At 50.0% G+C, this 26,788-nt stretch overlaps 1 protein-coding gene across 5 annotated transcripts; it reads right to left on the reverse strand.

Annotated features, from left to right (window-relative positions):
* Positions 1 to 1,220: 1,220 nt before the first annotated feature.
* Positions 1,221 to 25,841, reverse strand: KLF15 (KLF transcription factor 15). Of its 5 annotated transcripts, XM_061456075.1 has the most exons (4): positions 25,722 to 25,841; positions 25,389 to 25,505; positions 9,307 to 10,417; positions 1,221 to 3,277 (listed from the first exon to the last, which is right to left on the reverse strand). In XM_061456075.1, the coding sequence occupies exons 3-4, from the start codon at positions 10,350 to 10,352 to the stop codon at positions 3,109 to 3,111; spliced, it is 1,215 nt and encodes a 404-aa protein (XP_061312059.1). In that variant the 5' UTR covers positions 10,353 to 10,417; positions 25,389 to 25,505; positions 25,722 to 25,841; the 3' UTR covers positions 1,221 to 3,108. The 5 variants fall into 5 exon arrangements, with proteins under 5 accessions (XP_061312059.1, XP_061312061.1, XP_061312058.1 ...); XM_061456077.1 differs by lacking the exon at positions 25,722 to 25,841 and having other exon boundaries at positions 25,389 to 25,574; XM_061456074.1 differs by lacking the exons at positions 25,389 to 25,505; positions 25,722 to 25,841 and adding an exon at positions 14,403 to 14,523.
* Positions 25,842 to 26,788: the final 947 nt, after the last annotated feature.

A 26,788-nucleotide genomic window follows, 5' to 3' on the forward strand; every position in this document is an offset into this window, starting at 1 on the left:
GTTGATAGGGTGAGAACAGAAGGGAATCACAGATCCTCTTGGCGCAGGCTTGCTAGCATAAACACGTACATGACTTAGGACTCTTAGGGTAGTCCTTAGGACTCTGGTCTTCAGGCTACACCTGAGGAGGTATCAACAACCTGGAGTGAACAGGACTCAGTCTTCCTCACCCCATGGTCCTCTTGACAGTCTTACAGGGGTTCTCTAGGCAAAACAGTCAGGGTCTGAGAGCCCTGGCTCATCAGCTGGCAGGTTTGGTGGCTGTTCTTCAGGGAAAGGCTGTAATCCCCAAGTGCCCATTAGTCTCAGAGTGATTCTTGCTGGGAGAAGATCTGGACCCTCTGCACCATTGCTCCCATGGAGATTCAGAAGTTATTTTAACACAGGAAGTGCTGCTGGTTTCTTCTTCCAGTGGAACCAAAAGCACAGTGCAAGAGATGTCCCAGGCTTGCAGATCACAAGAGCATCGTGTGCATGCCCCTGTTGTTTTGAATGGGAAGCAATGGCTGTTGCAGAACAGGGCATCTTCTCCTCAGGCCTGAGGCATGCTTCGGACCACAGATCCTTCACATCACTCTTTCAGACGTGGGATTTACGGAAGAGCCAACTGAAGCGCCTTGGCACCAAGACCTCTGCCATGCCAAGCCTTTCTTACATAATCTAATCCTGTGACTGCTGGTCTTACTGCTTGCTCCTTCCATCCAAGGATCACAAAAACGTTTATTAAGTCCCACAGCATCCCTATGATGCGTTATTATTGTTGTTTTACAAGAAAGGGAACTGCAGCACGTGGCAATCGAGTCCTCTGTCCCGGGTCACACAGTGAGTCACCGCCGCAGTCTGAAGCAGACTCTGAAGCCCTTCCTCGTTCACGCTAACCACTAGAGCTTGAATTGCCTCAAAACCTGCTCGCTCTCATTTACTAACCACAGTTTTGCTGCAGCTGCAGCCCTGTTCCATAGCGGTCAGAAACCACAGGAGGCATTTGGGTCCCAGTGCTGCTGCCAGGCGAGGCGTGAGGTCTGCGGTGAAGGGAGAGCTGGAGCATCTCTTGCCCCCCAGAAACCTTCTGAGATGAGGAAACTGAAGGCAACTCCAGATCTGTTCCATCCTCTCCCTGTTACCCAGCACCTGAAAGGTTACATCCAGGTGAATCAGAATTTCAAGCGCTATTATCCTCATTACAAAGGAAATTAACGAATAATAATTTCAAGAAGGGATTTAAAATTTCCATTTTCATTTTATTGTCAAAGTAAATATATTTCTTATGAAGAACAAAAGAAAATATACAGAATTGTAACTTATGTACACTGGTTTTATAGGTATTTTTTTGTTTCCAATTTACACAAATTTGATACGTTATTAAAAGATATTTTATATAGATATAGCATCTATGTACAGTTTTATTTACATACATTCATAGGATGTGATATAAACCAGTCAATAGATGATAGTTCATTCATATTAATTTCTAGAGGACAAAAGGAATGCATTTGCCTTAGCTAGACCTGCTGTTCTGGCACAGCGCGGGCTCCTGCTCTGCCTAGCGCTAGAATCGCAGCTTCCCATTTCCCATTTTGCCAACAAAAAGACAAACAGATGCCGCCTGCGAATGGAAAGGAAATGCAACATCCATTATGAAATTGTTCCTAATCACTGAATTCTATTTTCTCCTAAAGCTTCTTACAATCGCCAGAGTTCAAAAGGAAAAAAAAACAACAGAACCCAAACGAGAGGAAACACAAACACAATCATTGCCTGCTACCATCTGATTATCTGTTTTAATTCCCTTCTTAGCCAGCTACCACACCAATTTGTTTCTTTTGGCTACTGTTCTCACCCGTTCGCCCACCCCAGCTGCATGGAGCTCTGACATGGCTGTCGGCAAGGAGAAGATCACCCTTAGACCCAGATGTCAAGGTGCTGTCCTACCATGCCACGATGGCTCCTACCCTCCCTTGGGTACAGGTCCATCCTACAAGACCCTGCTGGCCAGCAGACAGAGACTTTAGCTCCAACCAGCGAGGCAATGGCTCGCAGTGGATGCTTGGGATGCCTGGTGCTCACCAGGACCACCAGGCACCTCCAAGCTGGTGCTCTGGTTTCTCCCCCAAGATCACACAAGTGGACAGAGGCAGAAACAGGAGTAGAGCTCAGCCACTCTCACAAACATCTTCCTGCTGCTTTTGTGCTAGACAACAGCTCGTCTGCTAAAGACAGTGGATGCTGCAGACCAGAGTCAAAGGAAGCAGTGTTTCCTTCAACACATGGGCATCCTTCACCCCACAGAGGAAAAGGACAGGAGAAGCATGCACACAGTATGCACTTAGCCATGCCAAAAGGCTCCACTCCAAGCCATTTCATCCATCCTGAGCTTCCAGGTTTGTTTGGGATATTCCTTTGCTTAAATACATATATATATATATGTAAGTATGAATATATATACATAAATATTTATATATAGCCCTAGCCAAGGAAAAGGTAAATGTGAGCTGGAGAAACCAGAGAGGTGCAGAGGCACATTCCAGCACTCTCCATGCCTTGCCTCCCCCTGTCCCCAACTCCCACTGTTCCTCCTCCTATAGCCAGCCCCCTACAAATCCTTGGCTCAGGCGACCCAAAAACAAAGGAGTTGTTTTCATTTCCAAAGGAATTTGCTGTTTCCAAACTGGACAAATAGAGCAGCTTAATAAAAACTCACAATGAATGGCCTGTACATGAGCAAAGCCCTCAGGAATGCCAGGGCTATAATTAACTAGCAGCAAGCAACTCTTACATTTTCCTGTGCAGCAGAAAACAGCTAAAAATAAAACACTATAATTTCCAAAAGAAGCAGCAGCGAAGGAGGGAAAGATAGAAGGAAATAAGGAAAATAACATCCTTAAACAAGAAGACAAAGAGGAAGAAGCATCCCCCTCCCCTGACCCAAAAGGAACTTCATTCTCAAATCATCTTTAAAGGACATGGGACACTCGGACACGGTGGTATCAAGTAACAGCATTGACTGTTCCGTGGAGACAAATAAATTATCACTAGAAACGTGGTGAGCAAAGTGCTGTCGTCGGCTGCTGCGGGATGTGCTGGGCGGGAAGGGGGGAGCGGGCCCGGTCAGTTCACGGAGCGGATGGAGCGGTTGCTTCGCGGGAAGCGATGCACCTTGACGTGTTTGGACAAGTGGTCGCTCCGAGCAAACTTCTTCTCGCAGACAGGACACTGGTAGGGCTTCACCCCTGAGTGGGAGCGCCTGTGCCGGGACAGCTCGTCTGACCTGGAGAACCTGAGGGAGAAGAGAAGCCTGGTCAGGGAAACGGGGTTTACATTGCTCAGCATCTCACGGCATAAAAGAGACCCCTGAGGCCATTGGGACACTGCATTTGTGGCAAAGCCCAAACATGCAAACTGAAAGGGACACACAACACAGCCGGTCTGGTCCCAAGCCAGCGGCAGTGATGGAAGGAAGCACACAGCCATCAACTTCATCCCACATCAAATCCGGGCTCCGAGCAATGCGTTTGTACCAACCTTGTCCTATACCAAATAGCACGGGTACAGCTTAACAAAACCAGCACTGCTCTTGATCCCTCTACCAGTCCCTTTCAAAGCCTGTTCCATAACCTCTCCCCTGCAAATCCAAGCAAGGACACTTCTCAAGCAAAGATAACACCCAGCATCCTGCATGAGATCTGCTCCGAGCTCCCACAGACACAAGCACAACAGACACCCAGTAACTGCACCTAGTTTGAGATGGACCCACAGGTAACAGCCAGACAGAGCTCCCCAGAAGCTACATGGCTTAGCAGATCCAGCAGAAACTTTGGCTCTTGTACCTACTCCTTTGGGCTAAATAAAGAGCTGTTAACATCTCAGTACCAGAGATGCTCAACATTGTAACAGCCATTAGCATAGTCACTTGGTGGGTAAATTGAACTCAACGTTGAGCATTTCATTACCAACAATGTCTCCCAGAGTCATTTCAATTTGATCTGGTTTGCACCTTCCACCTCCACAGAAAAAACCCCAAATAGCCACCCTGAACTCAAACCAGTTAATCCTTCACTCTTAACAGCGGGGCACTTGGACACTGGGAGCCAGAGGGTTAACTGATAATGTCACACTACAACAGCCCCGTCCAGATGGGTACAAAAGATTTGCTGCCTGACAAAGGGCAATGAAGTGTTTTGTTGCCAGAGCAGGGACAAAGAGGGGCACAGAAAGAGGGCTTGCAAGAAACGGGATCAGCTGTTTATTTACAATAAATAAATGAAGTCATGGGCACTCTCTGAATAAATGGGGGGAAGAACATGTAGAAAACTGTGCCTTTCTGGAGCAAAATATCACATCGCCAACGAGGCGAACACACTTCTCATGAAAAGGGGAAAACAGGGCCTTCATGCAAGAGTGAATGAGTCCTTCATGCAAGAAAAACAAGTGTCCACATAAAAGTTGCAATGAGCTCTGATCTCCCAGTTGAGAGACAGGGCACAGGCACTGGGAAAGCTGGGAGTGTTTCCTGCAGCTCTCCAGCCCAGTGATGCAACCCAGAGAGCGTTCAGCCAGCACAAAGCAGATGCAGATACTCGCTGTGGGTAAGATATGGTGCTGACACATCATTCCCAGGAGGATTTGTAAAGGAGATTCCTTCACCCTTTCTCTTCCCATTCTCCCTTTCCTTGCTTTTGTATCTCCATGACGAAAGAATCAAACTCACCATTAACAGCAACAGGCAGATGCCCTAATGGAGCCATGAACCTGTTCCTTGCCTGGGACATAAAGGCTATGACAGAGGTTTCTCTTCACCCCTAGTAATTGCACGTTTGCTTTCTCTGGCACCCATGCTTCTTCCATCCATGGCTTCCCAAAACCACAGTCTGGACATGGAAGCAGCAAGGCCAAGTTGTTAGCAGTGCACTAGTCCCAGTGCTACATCCTTGGAGGGGGTTGCTGTTGTAGAGCTACGGATGCATAGGACTCAGCATCTTTCTGGAGAGGGCAGGATGTTCCTACATGAACTGCCTCAGTGGGCCTCAGGGCGGTGGCCAGTGGTGACAACCACATCCAGAGACAAGGGAAAAGAGAGGCAAAAGCACCTCTGCAAAGAGCAGTTCTCTTATATACAGGCTTATCACCGGAAGGAGTAAAACCAGATGTGGCTGGGGTGTCCCATGCCCATGGCCATCGAGGTCACCATGTGCCACAGAAGTGCAGCGGCACATGTCTAATCCCACAGGAGAGCTCCACGAGTGCATTTCGGTGGGAGCTGCATGGACGGTGGGGGAGCAAGAGGCGCACGTCAGGAATGAGCTCGGATGAGTTCATCCGATAAAAATACACTGTGCCTCATAGCGATGTCCTTAGCTGAAGAGGCAGGAATGTTGCAACGCTGTTCCCCAGCAGTCATGGAAAGATCATCTTACAGAGCCCACAGAAATAAACCTCAAGCTGTTGGGGTGTTTACACAAAAACAACGCAAAGGTTAGGGCAAGGAAGCCGGGGGGACCTGGTGGCCTCGCTCTACAGTGAAAGGGTATTTGCAGCACGTTCTGGCACTGACATCACCCCCAGAAAACTGCAAGTAAACCCCAGTGGTATGGCAAATTCAAACAAAACCCATGTAAGAGCAAGGAACACTTCACTATCCTGGCTCACTGGTGTTTCCAGAGGGATTCCTCCTTCTAATGGAAGGTGGAGGGATCTGGGCAATTCCACAGCAACCAGAAGACTCTCCTTCATCCTTCTACATGGTGGGACCTCAAAGGAGCTGTAACTACATCTCCCTTGAAGATAAATCCTGCAGCTCCCTGATGTGTAGGACGTGTCCTGCGTCTCCCAGCCATACAGTGACATTGCTGCGTGGCTCTCAGGGCAGGAAAGGACAATAGCTTCAGCCTGGTGCTCCATGGTTCCTACCATGGCTACCAGCCATTGAGACTGACTCAGGCTGTACCTCTTCTCCACAGAGGAGAGGAGGCTCTAGACTGATTGAATCGTTTGTGTTGGAAGGGACCTTAAAGCTCATCCAGTTCCAACCCCCTGCTATGGGCAGGGACACCTTCCACTAGAGCAGGTTGCTCCAAGCCAGGCTTGAACTTCCATATTCATCTCCCCATCCCCAAAGCTCCCTTGTGTCAAACCAGCACACCTCCTACACACCCACAAACCCTTTTGCACAGCACCACCAAAAAACACCAATGCGAGACGCCTGCCCTGACCTGCCCCACACACAATCCTCCCCACGCTTGCTCGGTCCCAATACACGCTCCCAACCACATGCATTATAAGCCTTTAAACCCTCCCTACCAAAGCAGGCAGAGCTTGTACTGCCCACTGTCACGTGCAGAGCGGGGAAGTGCCACCAGGCAGAAGATGCACAGGGCGTTGAGAGGCGATTGCCTAATCCCTCCAGCCTTACAACTGCAGCTTTGTACACTGCTGCACCAGGGGAGAGATAGAGCTTGCCCTGCTCCATGCCATGACACAGCCGCTGGGGACCAGCCCATGCTGCAGCTCTGGTTTCTGGTCTCAGGACCAGTACTAACCAGAGGTTGCCGTGTGCCAAAGGTATAAACTGGCACGACATGGATCAGCGCGCCGACCGGTACAGTGCGGATTGAACACAACGGGTCACCGGCCACTGATGAACAGCTCTGCAAGCACTGAAAACAGCTCTTGCCCTGTGCCAAGGAAGGGCACAAGCAAACAGGGTTCAGCCTCCTCAAGAGGCCGCGGTGCTCCCACTGTCCTAGGGGTTAGAAAACGGTTTGCTGTGCGTACACCCCTACCTTGGTGCATGTAAAGCATGCAACCTCGCCATAGCAGGGCTGTGTATTTCCCAGCTGGGAAAGGTTTAACCCACTCCACAGCTCAGCCACTTGGTGCTAGGCAACATTTGGTATTGGTTTTGAGATTGCCATCTTCAGTGAGGTCAGGTCTGAAGTGCCCTTGGTGAAAAGGTAAATGCGCAAGCACAAGCTTGCCGGGAAAGGAGGAGGAAAGCAGAGCCCAGCAGCGGTTTAGGGCTTAGATTCATCTGTGCTGATATAAACTGGGGGCAGACAGCGAGTCCAGATGCATTCGAGTGAAGTCATGTGAGATCACGGCTCTCGCTGAACTTCTGGAAAAGGTAAACAAGCTTTATTGATGAAAGGGGACTGGTAATGCAGAGCTGGACCGGGTCTGGCCTTTGATGTGGGAGCAGCCGCGCAGGGGACGTGCCGCAACCTCAGGCTGGTGCTAAGGATCGCTGTGAGCTCAGGAAGCGACTCCCCAAGCGCTGCCTCTCCTGCTGGCTATAAACCTCCCCCTCAGAGCAGAGCCCTTCTGAAGTTTGGGGGTGTTGGGGGTCAGTGAAATGCAACAGGACAAACAGCAACAGAGAGTCTGAAAAGCCCTTCCAGACACCGTTTGTGCACAGCACAGACGTTCTCATAGCTGAGGTGATGGATTTCTCATCCCTGTTGGGATCCCCGTCTTTGAAAACGTGTGGCTGGCTGAGAGTGAAAGTTCAGGGTGCTCCTGGATGCAGGACTTGCACTTCTCCTGTCCCACCTCACCCCTGCACCCTCCTTCTGATCCACACCATTCACTGTAATGCTGGCAGAAGGCAGGCACCCCAGTGTAAACTCAATCTCCATCCCTTACCACGTCATGTTTTTCCTACATGTTCCCCTTGGTTTTGCAGCCTGGGGACTGCCAGCTTTGAAATAAGACAGGCCTGGAGAAGGTCATCCTGAGCCATAGAAGTCCCTGTGTGCATTGTATAAACCTCAGCGTGGATCAGACAAACCCTCACGTGCTACGTGCATCTGTCACAAAACCAAGGGGTTTGCTCACATCCCAGCACAAGGGAAGCCAACACAACACTCACAGGCATGTTTGCAGGCAGGAGGCACATCTGCTGCCTGCATGTACTCTGGAAAGCAAATCAAGAGGAGCGAGTGCCTCTACTGCAGGTCAGGAGCAGATCAGCCTGTATGGGACCAGTGAGCTAAATAACATGGCTTAATGTCAGTGCATCCTGAGCAGCCCAGCTCATGAGAAGTGCCACCAGGACAAAAGGAAAGAGAATCACCCCCAGTTTGTAGAGCCACCACAAACCGAAAAGGGAAAGAAAATCAATGCCATTGATCTCAGAGGCAAATTTCAAGCTGGCCCCACTGGGGAGCAGAGATTCAGCCCCACTCTGACCTTTTCCCTCAAACCAAGCCAGCCATCTCTAACTGCTGCGTGTCTCACATACTTGCATTTTTACACAACCCTCGCCTGTTACTTTTTACCTCGTCTGTTGCCCGTGATCACAGCCCATTTCCTCGTTAGACATTGCTCGCTAAAGCTCTGCAGGATAGTCTTCTGTGAGAAATCTGGTTTAACTTACTGCAAGGGAGCTGAGATTTTGGTTTCTGCCATCCTCACTTGTGGCGCTGTGAATTAAGGGTCGCCAGCAGGCAGGCTCGTAACGCAGCTTATTGGAACGAGGGAGGAAAGCTTCCATCAAACTTTCCTTGATATCAAAAGTTGGCTTTTAAAAACAGCCTCAATTTTTCAACTAGTATTAAAAATAAGAAGTAAATAAATCAAATAAATCGGGAGATGCCCTCTGAGAAACGTTTTGCTCAACCAAACTGCAATCTCCCATTCAAGCAGTGCTTAACTCCACTGCAGCCTTCTGGTTCTGTTGTTGCATCTGACAGCTTTTTGCAACTTCGAGTGCCACCCACTCATCTTCCTGAATCAAGGCAGAGAGAATAAAACCCCAGAGCATGCCAGGCTGTCACTGCCAGCATTTCCAGGAGTGGGATGAGGTATGTTTACCATGAAACTGCACAGAATACTGCTCCTAACCACGCTCATTTGCTTATCACAGCCCTTCAGTGATCACATTTAGCCCTATGCAGCTGAGCCACGTGCAGTGATTCTGCACTAAACCATCCTAAACCACCTGCAGCCCTCAGCTCGCACCCCCCCCAAGGATCTGCTGCAGCCTGTGTGTTGCAACCAAAGCAATGTGAACATAAGGTATTGCTGGTGGTAACAAGCTTAACCTGACCCTCTTGGAGTGAAATACAAGCTATGATGAGCTAGTTTTGAAGACACTTAGGTGCCAGGCAGGGGATGCTCTGCTAGTTCATTTCTCAAAGCCCCTCCATCACCTAACAGGAAGAGAAAGGTCTTAATTCTCAAACCAACCGAGTAAGTTTTGGGAAGAGAAGCACTTTACAAACCAGAGTGCAAACCCACTTGCTCAGCAAGTCAGGTCAATGGAGTCAAAAGGGGAAGGGGGATTGGGTAGCGCTGCACCCCGATACTGACCTCCATCCGCACCCCGGCCACGTGCAGGCGAAGGGCTTTTCCCCTGTGTGCCTCCTCAGATGGGCTTTCAAGTGGCTGCTCTTCGTGTACATCTTGGTGCAACCCGGGAAAGAGCATTTGTGCATTTTAATCAGTTCTGCTGCAGGGTTCTTCTGAAACTTCTGACCCATGATGATGCCCGTCTGCCCCGGGATCATGCCTCCTGGCCCAATTGGCTTGGCGGCGATGGGGACGGGAGCGATGCGGACAAACTTAGAGGACAAGTTCAAATTGGACGACTGAACTATCTGAGGCACAAGGGCAAATGTTTGTCCTTGGATGTTGACTAGGAGCTGGGCAATTTTAATGTTCTCTTGTGCTGGTCCTTGGGAAGTGGGGCTCGTGTTGGACTCCTGTTTGATCTGTACAGGCTGAATTTGGAGCATAACCGGTATCCCATTCTCCAGGGACACTCCTCCGTTTGAAGCTTGGCCACCTTCCGTTGTTGAGCTGCTCGACTGTTCATTTTTGCTCTCTTTTAAACTGGCGCTGGGTAACATATGGTCTTTTTGCTGTAGCGAAGCAACAGAAACTTGGCTGCAAGCTCTCAAGTCCTTGGTCTCGCTTTTAGGTCTTTCTTTGAGCTCCAGCTCCATGTTCTCCTCCAGAAATTCCTCAATTTCCTCAAGCGTGGGCTGAAATGGTCCTGAGTCTTCCATATCCACAGCAAATTCAGGCAACCTAAAGTACTCCTCTTTCACTATCGGCTGAAGTCTCCTTTTGTCCCACCATGATGCTGCGGCATTCCCCAAAGATGCCTGGGACAACAAGTAGTCTAAGATACTGTCCTGACTTTCTGCACTGGATGTGCTTCCATAGCTGGAGCTGAGAACCTGGGAGTCAGGGCTGGAGCAAGAACAAAAGCTGGACGAGTCGCTGTCATCTTCAGACAGGGGAGAGGGCAGCATCTGGTAGGACCTCACCCCTGCTGTCATGTCCCCAAAGTATCCAAGGGGAGATCTTGTAGATGAAAAGGATTCATCAGTAGGCAGCAAGTGATCCACCATTCCTGGGCGATCTCTTATGGATATCCCAACAGCATATACCAGGCGGTGAAAGTTCAGGTGAGAGCCTGAGTGTAGGAGAACAAAACAGCCACAGTCAGAAGTCGGTTTAATCATTTATGTCCATGTACTGAGGCTCGTAAAACTCTCTAGCCCGCAGGAAAGGCCGAAGCACCCAGCCTCACTGAGTACACATGCTGCTACACGCTTTGGTACGTCTGTACCACCCCCTAAGGACTGTCAGGGCCGAAGCATTTCATGGGATTGCACCAGATGCTTGCAAAAGAATTCTTTCAGAACTCATTTCCCAACGGGGTGCGCTCTGGATTTACAGGATATTACTGGACAGAGAAGATAAATGATGGGCTTTCAGCTAAGAGGGAGCCTTAAAGCCAAAGGAAAGAATGGGGAGAAAAAAAGAAAGTGTTGAAATCTGTACCACCAAAAATAAAACCACCCCAAAAATATAGAAAAGGAGGTTATTGCTGGTGGCCATAAACACAAATCCTTCCCTTATCTCTTGTAGATTTCCACCAACCTTATTTTTAACTTCCCCAGTTCCACAAATACAGGCTAATCAGCATAATGCAAGGATCAATCTGTCAGGAGCCAAAAATATTTACTGTGCTTCAGCATCCAGGAGGCGGATTTTCCCCTCCAGATGTAATGAATCAGTGTGCCAACGTCAGCATCACCTGCACTGCCCTTAATAAGGCTGGTGCTGCACTGAGCTCATTAACCATGGGCTGGCAGGGCAGCGGGTGGCTGGTGTCACCTCACCACTCCATACTCCAGGTACGGAGGTAAAGGTGATCCCAACCTCGTGCTAAACTGGGAGGGCTCATTTGACCCCCAGCACCTCAATGCGCTGTGACCCACAGCAAGTGCTCCCCATTCCCCCCCCATTCACGCGATCCATAATCCTACTGCGAGCCATGGAGGCACGAGGGCAAAATCCATCCTTCCGAGCGCAGCCGACAGTCCTGCGCTTTCCCAGCTAAGCCATGCAAACTTCCTAGGAAGGTTTATGGGTAGGGGAAGGTGGAGGCGGGGGGAGGAAGGAATCTGCATATTTGTTTTCTTTCTTTTCCCCCCTTTCCCAAAGGAAAAATGAATAAATTGCTTACGGATGGAGACTCTGCCTCTTGGAGAGCAAACGCAGCGCCCTCCAGATGGAGCGAACACTGGCCCTCAGTCATCCGCTCAAGGTGACTGATTGAAAACAGAGCTGTCCATGTGCATAATAAAACAACTCTTTCTGTGGAAGGTATGCGGGCTGCAGAGATAGGAGTCATTTGATCAGCGTATGAGGGTTTGTGTGTGTGTGAATTGGGAGGCATGTGACCCGGCGCGAAGGAAATGCCACTCAATCTTGTTACACGCTGTCATTTTCCACAGGCTCTGCCGCTTTGGCCGCGCTTTGCCATGAATAGTCAATAGCTCCCAGTTCTGTGCAGGGAAGGGGATGGTTGTTACTGCTGCTGCAGAGCATCCTTGCTGCCCGATCGCCACGTTTTGCCCTGTCTTTGCCTTCTCCGGAGAAGAATCAGAAGGCATCTTAGTGCTGCAGTGAATGCAGAGCGAGGTGTTTTACACAACACCCTTAAAGGGCTCCATCCCATTGGCAGCACTTAATAATGTTTCATAGGAAACGGGGTGGGGGGGGACCTAAACCAAAACATGTTTCTTAAAGATACAGCTTCCTCCTCCATTCACACATGGGGGAATGGAAGCAGGGGCAGGTTGAAAGGAAGACTTAAAAGTGAGATTGCAGACTTTCCTGGCGTGCACAGCCTGTCAGTCAGCAGAGCCTCTGACCCGATAATGAAATACCCACATGCGCCGAGCACGAGGAAGTTCACGCGGAGGTTAGCGGCTCTGCTTTGTGACCTTAGCCTATAATCATGTCTTATAGTAAAAGTGAAGAGTCAGAAGAGCTGAACACGCAGGATGGGAAGTTCCCCCAGCTGAAGTCCCAGAGCTGGGCTCTTCCCAGCTTTCAAAGAGAAAGCACAACCTGCTGCCGAGAAGTTTGCATTGCCTTCCAGTCAGAATTCACTCAAGCAGCTTGCTCCTACCTCATGAGGTGTGGGGCAGAAAGGAGGCCTTGCCCTTGGATGGTTTCTGATCCTCCCTCTCTTCCATTTCTAAGGAATGGTGGTTGAAATCTGGACTGAAATGTGGGGTTTCGGTAAGGAAAGCGGCATGCGGGGAAGCAGCGTGCACCGATTGCACCTGGTAAAGTTATTTAACATAGACAGCTCAAGTTCTCTTTAAATGCCTGTGACAACTAGGAAGCCACATACCAAAATATCCATATATTTCACTGGGAATAGAGCTAAGCTGTAACTTGAATAAGGGCTTAAAGGGGGGGGGGGGGGGGGTTGGAACAACAAACCCCCAGCAACTGCTGTGCCTGAGGTCCCTTGGCAGCGAATAGCCAGCATGCATGTTCCCCATCTCTTTTGACAAGGAGCAATGTCACTCGGTGTAACCAGAGTCATTTTGAGAGGGGACTGTCAAGAGGAAAATAGATCCAAGAACATCACGGGCCAGATCTGCTTTCTGTGCACTCTCAAAACTTGCAGAGCAGCCAAGAAGATTCAGGGGAATGCCTGGAATGCAGGATCAGGCCCGGGCTATATTTTATCCCCAAGGCCAGCCCAACAACCAGAAAGCTTTCATCCTCACTTTGCTTGAAGGCACAGCCCAAACCAGAACCAAACAAACCCAAACAAGCCAGGGCTGCGCACGCTATGAACAGTAACGATGCTGTTTACATGAAGCACTTTCATCTCTAAGAGCCTGCAAACACCTCGATGGGGACCGCAGTGCCCAAGCCGCCCAAAACCAGCTGCTTCTGGAGTGAAATACAGCAGCTGCTCAGCAGCACAGCTGCCTCCAACGTTTAAGTTCCCTGCGTTGTTATGATGTCCTTTCTGCCAGAAACATCTTGTTCTGTTTAAAACCCATCGCCAGCTACAGAAAATAGCAGCAAGCTCCCCGCAAAAAAAAAGAGAGCAGAGAAGGCACATTCTGACTCAAAGTAACGTTAAAACGGAAAGTCCTGGGAACTTGCCCAGACACGGGATGTGCTCCCCAGCCTGTCCCGTTGGGGTGGTCAGAGCAGCACAACCGATCCCACACCAGTTCAAGGGCTCTGAAGCACCGACACCGGTTTCCTATGTGCGCTGCTACAGCTTTTTCTAGTTTAGGACTGATCTGATCTCCTCAGCGTTTTCTCTTGTTCCCCCAAAGACTTTAAATCTCTTCAGGCTGACCCCTGCTCCGCAGCCAAACAGAGCCATAAACCAGGCACCGAACCAGGCCTGGCACTTCTAAGAAGCTAAACTAGAAATGCATGGGGAGGGGATTAAAACCCCCTTAATAAATAAACGGGTAAATGAATACATAAGGCAAAAGCCAGGAGGAAACGCGTTTGCGCCCATCTGTTGTGCAAGGTGGCTGCGCTGCTCCCTGGACACGGAGGGGGGGGGGGGTGTTGTGTTTCGGGTCTCCCCGTTGTTTTTTTCCCCAAACCAGCCCCTCTGGGAAGCTGCAGGCACATTCCCAAAGGCTCATTTCCCAGAGCTATGCCCCCTCCATCCCCAGTCGTGGTTTCATTGCGAGGAAGCCCTATCTCAGCCGACAGAGCCCCCGAGGCGAACCCACACCCGCACCTCCGGATAAAGCCGGGGTGGGGGCAATTCCCACCTCATTATAGTTGGTTTCGTGCTCCCTACATCCGTTCTCAGGAGTTTTGGGGGGTCCAATCCCCCCCCCCCCAACCCGGCGCTGTCCCCTTATCGCGATACCCGGCATCATCCCCCCCCCGCGCCTGTCACGACTCAGCCTCAGCATGAAAACAACCCCGAACTCCCCCCCCCGCGGCACGGCTTTTGGAGTTTGTACCGCTGCTCCCTGGACACGGAGGGGGGTGGGAGGTTAAACACATCCCCCCCAAGCCTTCCCCCCCCCCGGTAACGGGGCGCAGGGGGGCCGCTGGCGCGATGCGCACCTGCGTAATGCTCCGCGCCCTTCGTACACCCTTACCTGAACTCCTCTGCGGGCCGGGAGGGGGGAGAAATACCAAGAATAATACCAAGAACGAGCAGAAGGCGGCAAAAATAATGGGAAAAAAAAAAACAAACAAAAAACAGACAAAAAAAAAGAAAAAAAATTGAAAAAAAGGAAAAAACTCCCCACAAAATAAAAAGCAAAAAATAATTACAGGAACCACAACTAATTAAAGGAATAAAGGCGCAGAACGGAGCGGAACCAGCGGCGGGAGCCGGGACAAGAGGCCCGCGGAGCGGCGGGCGGCGGGCGCAGCTCCCCCGGGAGGCGGGTGCACGGCTGCGGAGCGCGGCCCCGCTCCCGTAGTACTATATCCCCGCTCCGGACGGGAGCCCGGCGGCGGCGGGGGAGGCCGGGGAGAGGCTCGACCGCGTCCGCTGCCCCCATTGGTCCCTCCGCGGCGGGGGCCGGACCGACACCGGCCTCAATGGGAGCCGCGGTCCCGCCCGGCCCGGCCCCCGCGGCGGAGCATGGGCGAGAGGCGGTGGCGATAGGGGCCGGAGGTGGCGGCGCCTGCGAGCGGGTGTGCGTGTGCTCGAGTGTGCGAATCCATAGGGGTGTGCGCTCCTCGGTTGTGTAAATCCATGGGGAGCGCGCTCCCAAAGCGTGCATAGCCATCTGCTGCGGGGAGGGCAAATCACTGCAGGCAGGGATGCATGCTCCTAGAATGTCCAAATCACTGCAGGGATGCATGCTCCTAAAGTGTGCAAATCACTGCAGGGATGCATGCTCCTAAAGTGTGTGAATCCTTGCAGGAATGCATGCTCCTAATGTGTGCAAATCACTGCAGGGATGCATGCTCCTAAAGTGTGTGAATCCCTGCAGGAATGCATGCTCCTAAAGTGTGTGAATCCTTGCAGGGATGAATGCTCCTAAAGTGTGTGAATCCCTGCAGGAATGCATGCTCCTAAAGTGTGTGAATCCTTGCAGGAATGCATGCTCCTAAAGTGTGTGAATCCTTGCAGGGATGAATGCTCCTAAAGTGTGCAAATCACTGAAGGGATGCATGCTCCCAAAGTGTGCATATCACTGCGGGGATGCATGCCCCTAAAGTGTGCAAATCACTAAAGGGATGTATGCTCCTAAAATGTCCAAATCCCTGCAGGAATGCATGCTCCTAAAGTGTGTGAATCATTGCAGGGATGCATGCTCCTAAATTGTCCAAATCCCTTTGGGGATGAAGACCCCTGCAGTTTTGCATGCTCGTGGAGGTGTGCACACTGCTGGATGTGTGCAAATCCCTGCAGGGATGCATGCTCCTGATGCTGTGCAAATCCCTGGGTGGGTGCACAGTCCTGGAAGCGTGCAAATCCCTGGAGGGAGGCACTTGGAGTTCTGCATGCTCCTGAAGTGTGCAAGGCCCTGCCTGGATGGATGTGCACAACTGGAGCTTTGCACACTCCTGCAGCTGTGTGAGTCCCTGAAGAGGTGCAAGCACATGGACCTGTAGAGGCTCCTGGAGATGAGCAAGTCCTTGGAAGAGTGCAAGCCCCAGATCTCATACCTGCCCCTTTCCTGCCTGAGGGGGGGATTGGGGTGCCCCCCCAGTATTGCAGTCATTCAGTAGCTTTTCATATAGATGCATACACTTAAATACATATATACACACAAATATTTATGTGTATAGATATATACACACACACTCACACTGTGGTTACGCAATGTTCAGCATGGATCAGGACCCGTATTTAACTTCCGCAGAGGCAAAGGCCAGCAGAGGAAGCTGCAGGGGAGCCAGCTGCAGCACCAGGGAGGTTTTCTGCTCAGTCAGTGGCTTTTCCCATTCGTTTTCCCATTTTTCACATCATTGGGAATGTGCACACGGGGATACCAGGATGCAGCCGTGTGACAACAGGTCTGTGCACCCTTTTGAGGGCTGTGAGGATGGCCAAAGGACCTGGGGGTGCTCAGGGCTCTGCTCTCCTGCACAGACCTCGCTCTTCCTAACGTTCTCTCCATGAATAATGCACAAATCCACACTCATCAAATTCCTAGATACTATATTTATACAAGTACATCAGGGCCAAGTTTTGCATTAGCGTAACTTCACTGATGTAAAAAGCATTACATTAGTGACAACACTGGTCTGAAGTATTTTTACCCAAAATAGATTTTTGGCAAACCTTCCTTTTCTGCTTTTTCTCAATTAAAACCCTTTATTCCCCAAGTAGGTGAAGTTTAGCTTGATGCAATGCAAAGAGATACAGATAGAGCTAAAATCCCAAGCCCTCGAAACTGGGCTTAAATGGAATTTGACTTGGCAGCTATACAAATAGGAACCTCCCTGATGATGTTTATTACCACTGAAACAACCATCAGTTACAATCTTAGTTTTCATAGAATCATGGAATGGTTTGGGTTGGAAGGGACCTTAAAGCTCATCCAGCTCCACCCCCTGCCACGGGCAGGGACCCCTTCCACTAGAGCAGCTTGCTCCAAGCCCCTGTGTCCAACCTGGCCTTGAACACTGCCAGGGATGGGGCAGCCACAGCTTCTCTGGGCACCCTGTGCCAGCGCCTCAGCACCCTCACAGGGAAGAGCTTCTGCCTAAGAGCTCATTTCAATCCACCCCTGGAAGTGCAGCACTTCTCAAGCTGTGGACTGATTTACTGCTTCATCCTTTGGAGCCCCCTGATAAACCAACACACATCGGAATTGTGCTCAGGGTTCTGAAAGCCCTATGAGCTTTTAGGAACAGCACGGATCTAGATAGATATAATGACTTCTGATCTCTTCTAGCTGCCAGCTTCCTTGAGAACCAGGAATGACTGCTGGGCTGGGACAGGCTTTGGGGGAAGAGGTTTTGTGCAGCTGTGACCGATGTCTCACATCAGCACCCTTCACCTGGTACAGCAACAAAACTGAGCCCTGCTCCCTGCTGTAAACTACATTTTTCTTGTCCCCTGCCCCATCATTTCATTCGTCACTAAGAGATTCCCTTCCCTCTGTTCATCTCCTCACCAACTCCTTTTACAATTCCTCTGTCCCGTGAGCCCGCCTGGGGATTTTCCACTCTTTCTGTTGCCACCTTTTGGGAGAGAACTTTGGTCAAACTGGTTCCCCGGCTCAGACGACCTTTCCAGCATTCCTACAGCCCAGTCAAACACCGGGGCTAATACAAAGTGAAGGACCTTTTCATTGGCTTTTGTCTGATGGCTGTGTGCTAAAGATCCAGTCAGGAAAGACAAATAAACCTTGGCATTAAAGCCTTTTGAAATTTCCATGGAGATAATAATAGCGCTGCATTAGAAAGTTAAAAAGAAACCGTAGGCTGCACTTGTTCCCGAGCTGTGCCACGTAGCACAGACCCATTAAAGGTGGGAAAAGCAGCAAAAGGCTCTACAATTTACACCTAAGAATTGTTTGGCTCTGCCCACACTTTGCCTTTCTGTAGGAAGCCGATTTTTCCTGCCCCAGGTTTTGCCATATCCTATAGGTTGTTTGTGCAGCTCTGGATTACAAACATCTTGATTTTGAGGGGACTGGCAGGCAAATTGCTTGACAATCATGGATGGGCAAAAAGAGGGATTGTGCTGCACAGGGTAAAGTGCTTTGCTGTGATTAGAGGTCACCTGTGGTATGTCTGCCCCAGCCCCTGCAATTCACTATTGACTCTTGCAACAGGCTATTAGTAACCCCATGAGCCAACCAGCCACTTGGCCAAACAGGGGTTAGTCGGGCTGAACTGATCACTTGCACATTTCCATGGGATTTACAAACCAAAGCTGCTCTTTTCCAACGAAAGAAGAAAAGGAAATCAAAGTAAAAAATAAAAGGAAGTTCAAATCCTATTTTGGATCCCTTCCATGTGTCCCAAAGCCGATGGTTGCGTGCAGCTGAGCTCTGATGGGCTGCGCCTTTCAGCACCGGAACATTTACATGGACACAGAGAGAACAAAAAAGCCCGTCAGGCTCTCCAGAGCTGTTATGACCACTTTAACTCAGCAGTCCTTGACACTCATAGATAAGGAATGCGAGTTCTCTGGGTACTACAGAAGTATTGACACAAAGAATATGCTTATCCCTGGCCGTGGTTCCGCAGGACAAGGTGGAAACGGCAACAACAACCTCAGGACTTAATTTCTTTGGCCTTGAAAGGGCATCTGTGCGGCAGGGCTGACAGGCTATTGATTTGCTTCTTTCCTTTCCTTCACTAGTTTGGGAATTGTGTTGTCTTTACAAATCAGAGCCATAGGTCCAGGGGGTGATGAGCTGGATAAAACCCATTTTAGGTTTTTTTTTAATGATAATACCCTTTTGGACTATTAAAGACAGTGGGGAGCTGAGTTCCTGATTCGCTCCCAAACTTCTTATTCATTAAGATACTGAGAGGGAAAATGCCAGCTGATTTCTGGCTGCTGTTTCTCTAGGCCATCGTTAGCCAGGTCCAGCTCCAACCTCGGGTTTCCGTGCACAGCTCCTGCATTTTAATCTATTGGCAGAGCTGGAGCTGTGAAGGTTGTGAATGTCTGAGGGAATCGGACCACTTCTATGGGGATACGGGTGCGCTGAGTGTGTGACAGGCGAGTTGTCCCATTGCTGCCTCCCCTGGATTGATGATGAGATGAAACAGAAGAGCTGGGGCTCCGCTGCTGAAACACCGGTCCTGAAGCTGCCGGTGCCTTCAATGTGACATGAGGCTCAAGAGCAAGGGAAGCAGCCAAACCCCCACTATCCCTCTTGAAGATGACACAGGGACAGACAGGTCTGTAACCCACTGACTCACTGCGAGGAGATTCAGCACCTACCTTTGCTCATCCAAGTTAAGAAAGCGAAACAGACTGGAACACATACGGGAAGATGAGCCACATGCGGAATGCGGGCTCCAGCTCAGGAGTGCATCTGCAATAAACTGTATTCCCCTGCCCTCTCCTGGAAGGAATACGCCAGAGCTGGGGGCGTTTGTGCCGAGCACTCCAGTGAAGCGGCTCAGGGCGGTGAGAGGAGATGGTGGTTTTGAAGGCAGTGTTTGCAGGGATGAACAGCTATGACCGTGTTGTGTCCATGGTGCGCTGCCAACACCATGTCTGGCAGGAGCTGGCACACCTCTGCAGAGAACAGGAATGTTCTCAAGGAAGAGCTGCCTGCCTGTCTGGCCGTTTGCATTGAATTGGGAAACAGAGAGGGTGACCCAACACATGGAATCCTCTTGCTCACCTTAAATAGTAAACACCGAGATGAAAATACATGAAACTACATGAAACCATCAGTAACCTTCGCTCAGGTCGTAGCAGAGCATTGCCAGGTCAGAAATGCAACAGCACAGCACCAACTGGTATTGGCACAGAATGGGCAGGTGGGACCCCATCCCTTAGCCCATGACAAGGGAAGAGCCCAGCAGGGAGGTTGACTCAATCTCTTTGGAGGTTATAGAGACAGTTCCAAAGTGTGAAATCCTCAGAATTGGGAAGATCCTATTGGGGGGGTCTTACCCTGAACCTTCAGCTCTGATGTTACTATTAACCTTCCAGCACACAGCTCAGTGAATATGATCCATTTCCACAGATTCACACCTGAATGCATCCGATGTTTTTGCAAAGCTTCCTTCTTCTCCACTCACATGAATTACATTCTTCTTCTTTCTTAGCACCAAACATGCCAAGTAATACTAGTCCTGTTCTACAAAGAGGACTGATTAGCAAATTGCTGCTCTTGAGATGGTAATGGGAGCAATGAACCACAAAAAAAAACCAAGTGTAGAAACTCTATGGATAAGTCTATAGTTCAATAGTTAGCGTAGCACTACGCACCAGGAGCTCTGGGATGGCAGGACCAACCTCATGTGCACTACATCACCTCAAAAGTATCTCACATACTTCGAGTTGTCTTTGCACTTGCGTTTCACCAAGTCTTTCTAAACCCAGCACAGAGGTATGCCAAGATCCTGCAACATGCTGGGTAGGGGAATCACCTCTTTGAAGCTGGGGTGCTGCTCAGCACAGGGGCAAATGAGACCACGCATTGTAGACAGGCCATGAGGATATGTTTTAGGGGGCATTACCTTTTAAACCCTAGCTAATTTCTCTGCCTTCATGATGGGGGAGTCTGAGTCCCCTTTGCTGAGTTTGCACTTTGTTCAGCACATTTCTTTGCCCTCCCCTTCACTCTCTTATCAAAGAGATGAGCTTCAATAAAGCAGTTCCAGCTGCCCCCCAAAAGAGATAAAGTTCCTATTTCCTGCTTCAGTACAGGGGTTAAGAACAACATTTCTGCTCACCACACAAATAAACGCTACATGAAAGCTGAGCTATATCCCTCCTGTGACTAATGTTCTAGCTTGTTTTCTAAACTTCATTCTTCATGCGCTCTTTTCCACCCCCCCTTTCTTGTTCTGTCTTACATTTGTCCAGACTCCCGTGCTCCTCAGGGACTAATTACCCACTCAGCAGTTCCTCTCAATTGTAATAGTTGGCAAAACTCCCTTCTTCCATGCGAGCTTTCAAAATCATGCCTCAATTTATTTTGAGCAGCACCACTCTCTGGAGCTTCTTCCCAATGGGTGTCACCCTGGGCTCAGATTTATTGCGCTGCTGTTGAGCGCTGCCTGCTTTCCTTGTCGCAGGGCAGCTATCCTCAGCAGAATCATTAAAAGCAAACAAACAATAAAAGCTGGAGCAAATGGATTGCTCATTTAAAATATCAGCCGTTGTGATGTAATCTGCTGTTTCCTCTGCTAATGAGCCCTTGGTAGCAATGGAAGCAACGAAGGAAAAAACACTGAATCAGACCTGGATTATTCATCCTCACAATACAGATGTGATCCCAGCCAGTGTTTTCATTCACACCAACCTTGGACTTGTCAGAAAGTTTGGGGGCAGTTTAGTCATACATCCCATGAGGTAGAGATGCACATTTCTTTATTCTGTAGGTGTTTGGGAGCAAAATATTCACCCCTATTGGCGTCATGAGAAATAGCAGACAGCTAAATTCAGATTACTGGCTTTTTTTTTTCCTCCCATAAACATGGCTTGAGAGGAAACCACATCCTTTCTTAGTTCTGCTACTATTTAGTTGTCTACACAGCCAGAAGCAAGTCACCTCATCTCCTCGCTCTTTGGTTTCTCCACCTGTTCCCTAAGGATAATAATCTTCACGTTGTACAACACTGAACAAAATGATGTTCTTAAAATGCACTTCAATTGTCTGGTGAAGAACATAGAGGAAAAAGGATGACAAACAGCCCTTTTTTTCAGGATGCTTGAACTATGCCAGTGACACCAGGAATATGTCAGCTCCTACGAGAATAACCTTTAATCACTGAATGGCAGAAAACATCACATCCCGTTTAATGACTTGATTCTTCCATAACCTCTACTTAATGACATCCTAGCTCATTTTGCACTAGAGAAAAAGGTAACTCTAAACCTTTGCACATCATCCAGTACATGGCCAAGCGGGCTTGGGATCTGCCTGCTGCAGAGCCACAGCACATCCAGCTCCCTTGGCTCTAAAGCCAATTTAACCTCAGCACTTGAGTAGTGTTCAGATCTGCTTGCATTTAATTGTGATCACCCTGTGCAGCAGTGTGGGCAGTGGGGCTTCTCTAGATGGCACTGTGGCCCCTGTCAATCAACCCTTCTCTTACAGTTAAGTGTTGATCATGCAAACTCATCAGAGAAAGTTCACTATTGTAATTCTCCTTGCAATTCTTGTCTCGCAGCCCCTAAGGTACCCACTGGCTAATTCCTGCCCTGCAAAGAGCACAGCGTTGCCTCAACAGCCCTTCTTCTCACAACCTCAATGGCACCAGTCAAGAAAGCTGATTTTGCCTTTACACCCAGAAATAAGAGAGTTATCACTATCAGAGAAGACAGAAAGGATGTTGCTGCTGGGATGTCAGGTTTTTCCACTTCTAGCATGCAAAAATCAATTGCAATCACAAGCATAAGTTATTTGCTGATGGGACCCACAGCACCACCAATGCTAACCAGGAGTTTCACTGGTGAGCTCAGCAGAAATGAAAGAAATCAATGACAAACCCTGGGTCTTTATCAAAATTGATCATCTGGTAATTAAATATTTGCTTTCAGGACCTGTCTCAGTCCTATTTCCAGCTCAAAATTACATGTTTTAAAGGCACCTTAGCTCTGCCTGCTAAAACCCAATCTCTCCCATTTCTGTAAGCCTAGCTTTTTTAATGCAGCTTTCTACTTATTATAGAGTCCTCACCTAATGAGCCATCAATAACATGCCTGTTAACATAGCAGAGCATCTTTTCTTGCTCTCCCTAAGGCATTCACCAAGTGCAGCAGTGCCCAGGGAGCAGCGACCACAGTACAGCACTGAGCTGCCTCAAGGAGCGGATGCTGGAACTCCTCCTGCTGGATTTACAGCTTGGAAAATGCCAGTATTTCCAAAAGCAAAACTTGGGAGCTGTTCCTAATGTGTCAGCACCTTTTTAGGAAGAATCCAAGAACGGCCTGGGCATTCATATAAAAACTTACACTGTCAAACACTCTTTCTTTCCCCCTGACCTATGCACAGAGCTGTCAGATGGACCCTAGGATGGGCCAGCACGCAGCCAACTGAATCACAAACATCATTTCACCCATCTAAGGCTTGAATCAGCCCACTTCAGACCAGGTCTGGCAGATGTGAAATGTCAGCAGCTGCCTCACCAGTGGGTAGGTCCAGTGAAGGGCCGGAGAGGCACAGACAAAGCTTGCAGTGATGCCAAGAGGTCACAATGAATCACGTCCTGCTGAGCAGCACAGTGGGGTTTCACAACACCACAACAGGCTGGGGTGCCCTGGGGCATGGGGAAGTCTGTTCTGCCCCAAGGATGTGCTGTACAGCACTGGGAAACCTTCCCTATTGCAGTCAGGTGGAGCAATGTACATCACCTTTATCTCACTGTGGCTGATGGGTGCGAGCTGAGTGCTGCTTCAGCTGCCACCATTGCCTTCAGCAGACCTCATAGAATGGTTTGGGTTGGAACGGACCTTTAAAGCACATCCAGTTCCAACCCCTGCCACGGGCAGGGACCCCTTCCACTAGAGCAGGTTGCTGCAAGCCCCTGTGTCCAACCTGGCCTTGAACACTGCCAGGGATGGGGCAGCCACAGCTTCTCTGGGCACCCTGTGCCAGTGCCTCAGCACCCTGACAAGGAAGAGCTTCTTCCTGATGTCTAATCCAAACCTCAGCAGCAAGCAGTCAATATAGCTTCTTATAGATAAAGTGTTCCTATTCTCCTAAGCAGTGCCATGGGGATGAGCACTAAACCACAGCCAGCAACTTCCTGGCATCCTCCTTTGTGCTGCCTGCTGCATCTCTGTGATAACCCGTATTTGCTTGTGCCAGCCTGAGTCCCAAACGCATGGGAAAGGCTGCAAACTCACTGGAGTTGTACGTGCTCATAGGTCAGCATCAGAGGATGCTCCTTTTCGAAACAACTTCCATGCGCTCCCAGTCAGAGGTTTCTGGAGCAGCAGGGATTTGCAGGGAAGAGCCGGGCATGGAAGCACATCTCTGCTGCCATTCAGTAACTGATTAATCGTGCTGCACGTGTCAAACCAGCAGCAGCCACTGCAGCAGCACATGGCCAGGCAGGGCTCTGCCTGTGCCAGGAAGAGGTTCAACATTGCATCCTTTGACGTCATTCCAGCGGGATCCAGCTCAGACGTCTGTCCCGAGAAGAGATTGTGCATGTCCCATTCCCCCCCACCGATAGAACAGGCGTGTTGTGCAATGCTGAAAGGCTTTACTGAGGAATTTGGCATAACCATGGCTCAGCACCAGCAGGATCAGGCCTTCAGTGCATAGAAACAGCAAGAGTTTGGCACTGAAATTGGTGCAAATCTGCACAAAATGCTGTTTAATAATTTGCCTTCAGGCAAACACATTTTAAAGCAAAGGGAACATCACTGTGCAGCAGAAAAATGATGGACAAAAGACCCGTTTGCATTGGGTGAAGGAGAGGGTTTTCATCTTGTTTAGGCCCTGCCTGGTCCCAATGGGCTCAGGCATTCTGTTTCCCAGCAAGGGCAGAGCTGAGCCTCCCAGGGCTGTGTCCAGGCATCCCTGGGGAGGCCTGGCTGCAGCATGGCTGTTCTAGAACCAGGGGATGGGAAGGTGTCCCAGTGGGCGAGATGGATGCTTGTAAAAGCATGAGCCAGCAGAAAAGCTCCATCCACCCAGAGCGAGAGGTGCAGGAAGGAATAAGCACGATGACAAAGACATCACCTCGAGCAGCGGCTCCTGAGCCACACTGGAAGGCAGCTTCCACATGGGACAGGGCCAGCCCAAGGACTTGGCACTTCCCAACCCTCTTCTGGAGCCTGCTGAGACCCAGAGAGGAGCCGAGAGTTTTTGTCAGCTCAATCACTGCAGCCGCCTCCTCCCTCATCCCCACGTTTGGGAGGAAAACCTGCCAGGAGCTTCCTTTGCCTGCCTCCAAGCCCACGTAAGGGCTGAGGAGCCACATGGGCTGCTTCAAGGGGCTGTCTTGAGCAGCCATACATTAATGGTGCTGCAGGGTTTGCCACCTGAAGGAGACTGAGCTGTGACCCAGGATGAGCATAGCACAAAGGCCTGGGTTTAGCACAGTGCGTGGGGAAGGGAAGGTAAATCAGGCAAATCCTTCCCCCAGCCCAGGTGCAGCAATGCTGATGCTCTCCCCATAGAGCTCAGCTGCAAATACAACCTGTAGTAGAAGTTTGTCTCCTGTTGGAAGACAACGGGCAGAGTCTGAACCAGAACCTGGCTGAGAGGGCAAACAGCAGACCACCAGAGACTGGAGAGGGTGCCAACAGGGGGAGATGGTGGCAGAATGTGGGAGGTATGTATTAGGAAACGCATTTCCATCAACTTCATCTCCTAACCTCCAAATGTCTAAAAACCAGACATCCATCAGTGCGTGAGCCGTTCATCCATGACTGTCAGTTGTCAACAAGGCACATCCACAAGGAAGACACACATTGAGAGCTCAGCATGACAAGAACTGAGTCAGGGGTAGCGACTTACCTAAGCCACCAGCCTCAGGAGATGCCTGCCTGCAGCTGAGCTGGGGGGAAAGGAGGATTATCCTACAGGCTGAAGGTACCCATGGGAAGCGGGTGTCAGTGATGACAGCAGTCACAGCTAGGAAGAGAAAGCAGCCTAAAAAAGCACAGTTACATTAACACCAATATTGGCATCACTGCTAAGAGAGAAGGCCCAGAGGCAGGAGATCACTTTCAGGCAGGATCCTGGGTACCTAAAAGGGGCCAAGAGCATCTCAAGCACAACGAACTCAACATGGCAGGGAAGGGACCTTTACCCTGCCTTGGGAAAAAGAGTCCCTCCTCAAATACCCACCTCCTCCACCAGCGTTGGTGGCTCTCAGGAGCTAATTCCACCTGCGAGCAGTGATGGGGCAAGTGATCTGCAAGCTGTTTTGAGGTGAGAGGCCTTTCAGCTAACAGCAAATACAGGCAGCTGCCTGCTGTGCTAAATGAACTTTATTCCATTTGCAAAACAACATGAGCTCTGCACACTGCTGCGGTCGGGTCAAACAGTGTTGGAGGGATCTGACTCACTTCTTGCATCAGACTTGCAAGACAGTGAGTCAGGGATAAACTTAAATATCCCAATCAGCCCCCCAAGCCTCCATAGATCTCTTGCCTAAATTCATCTCTCTCTGGCAATCTCTCTGGGAGATGAATCTGAGGCTCATTCAGTGCAAGTAAGAGGTGGGAAATGGCAATAGTTATCACTCAGGGTGGGGGGAGGCAAAAGGAAAAGGCATTAAGGGATATGTACCGAGGAAGGTATATAACAGGGAGGAGTTTGCACTGGGGGCTGCTGCCTTACCTATGCTTGGTCCACGGAAGCCAGAGTGTGTTGTGGTTAGATGGGAGCACTGGTGCTCAGGACAGCATCACTGGACAAAAGAAAGAGGGGAAACTGAGATGAGCTCTTAGGCAGAAGCTCTTCCCTGTGAGGGTGCTGAGGCGCTGGCACAGGGTGCCCAGAGAAGCTGTGGCTGCCCCATCCCTGGCAGTGTTCAAGGCCAGGTTGGACACAGGGGCTTGGAGCAAGCTGCTCTAGTGGAAGGGGTCCCTGCCCATGGCAGGGGTTGGAGCTGGAGGAGCTTTAAGGTCCTTCCAACACAAACCAGGGTGGGATTCCAGGATTCTCTGAGATCTCAGCAAGGACTGCCAGATTCGTGATGGACCTGGTGATTCCATCCAGGAAATGAGATCTGGCCCTTGATGGAGAAGGAGGAAACCCGGGGTATGGGAAGGAAGGAAGGAACAGGAGCATGGGGATGGCATGTGAGTGAAGAGGAAAGGACCAGGGCTTGTAGATGTGCTGACGGAGCCTCTGCAGGGGACTGGAGCAGGGAGGGCAGGGAACACTGGTAGAGCCTCAATAAACAATGC

This window comes from Pezoporus flaviventris, unplaced genomic scaffold, assembly GCF_033815535.1.
Source record: "Pezoporus flaviventris isolate CSIRO_AGI_PZ_B2104156 unplaced genomic scaffold, CSIRO_AGI_Pfla_v1 ptg000021l, whole genome shotgun sequence".
Classification (NCBI taxonomy): domain Eukaryota; kingdom Metazoa; phylum Chordata; class Aves; order Psittaciformes; family Psittacidae; genus Pezoporus; species Pezoporus flaviventris.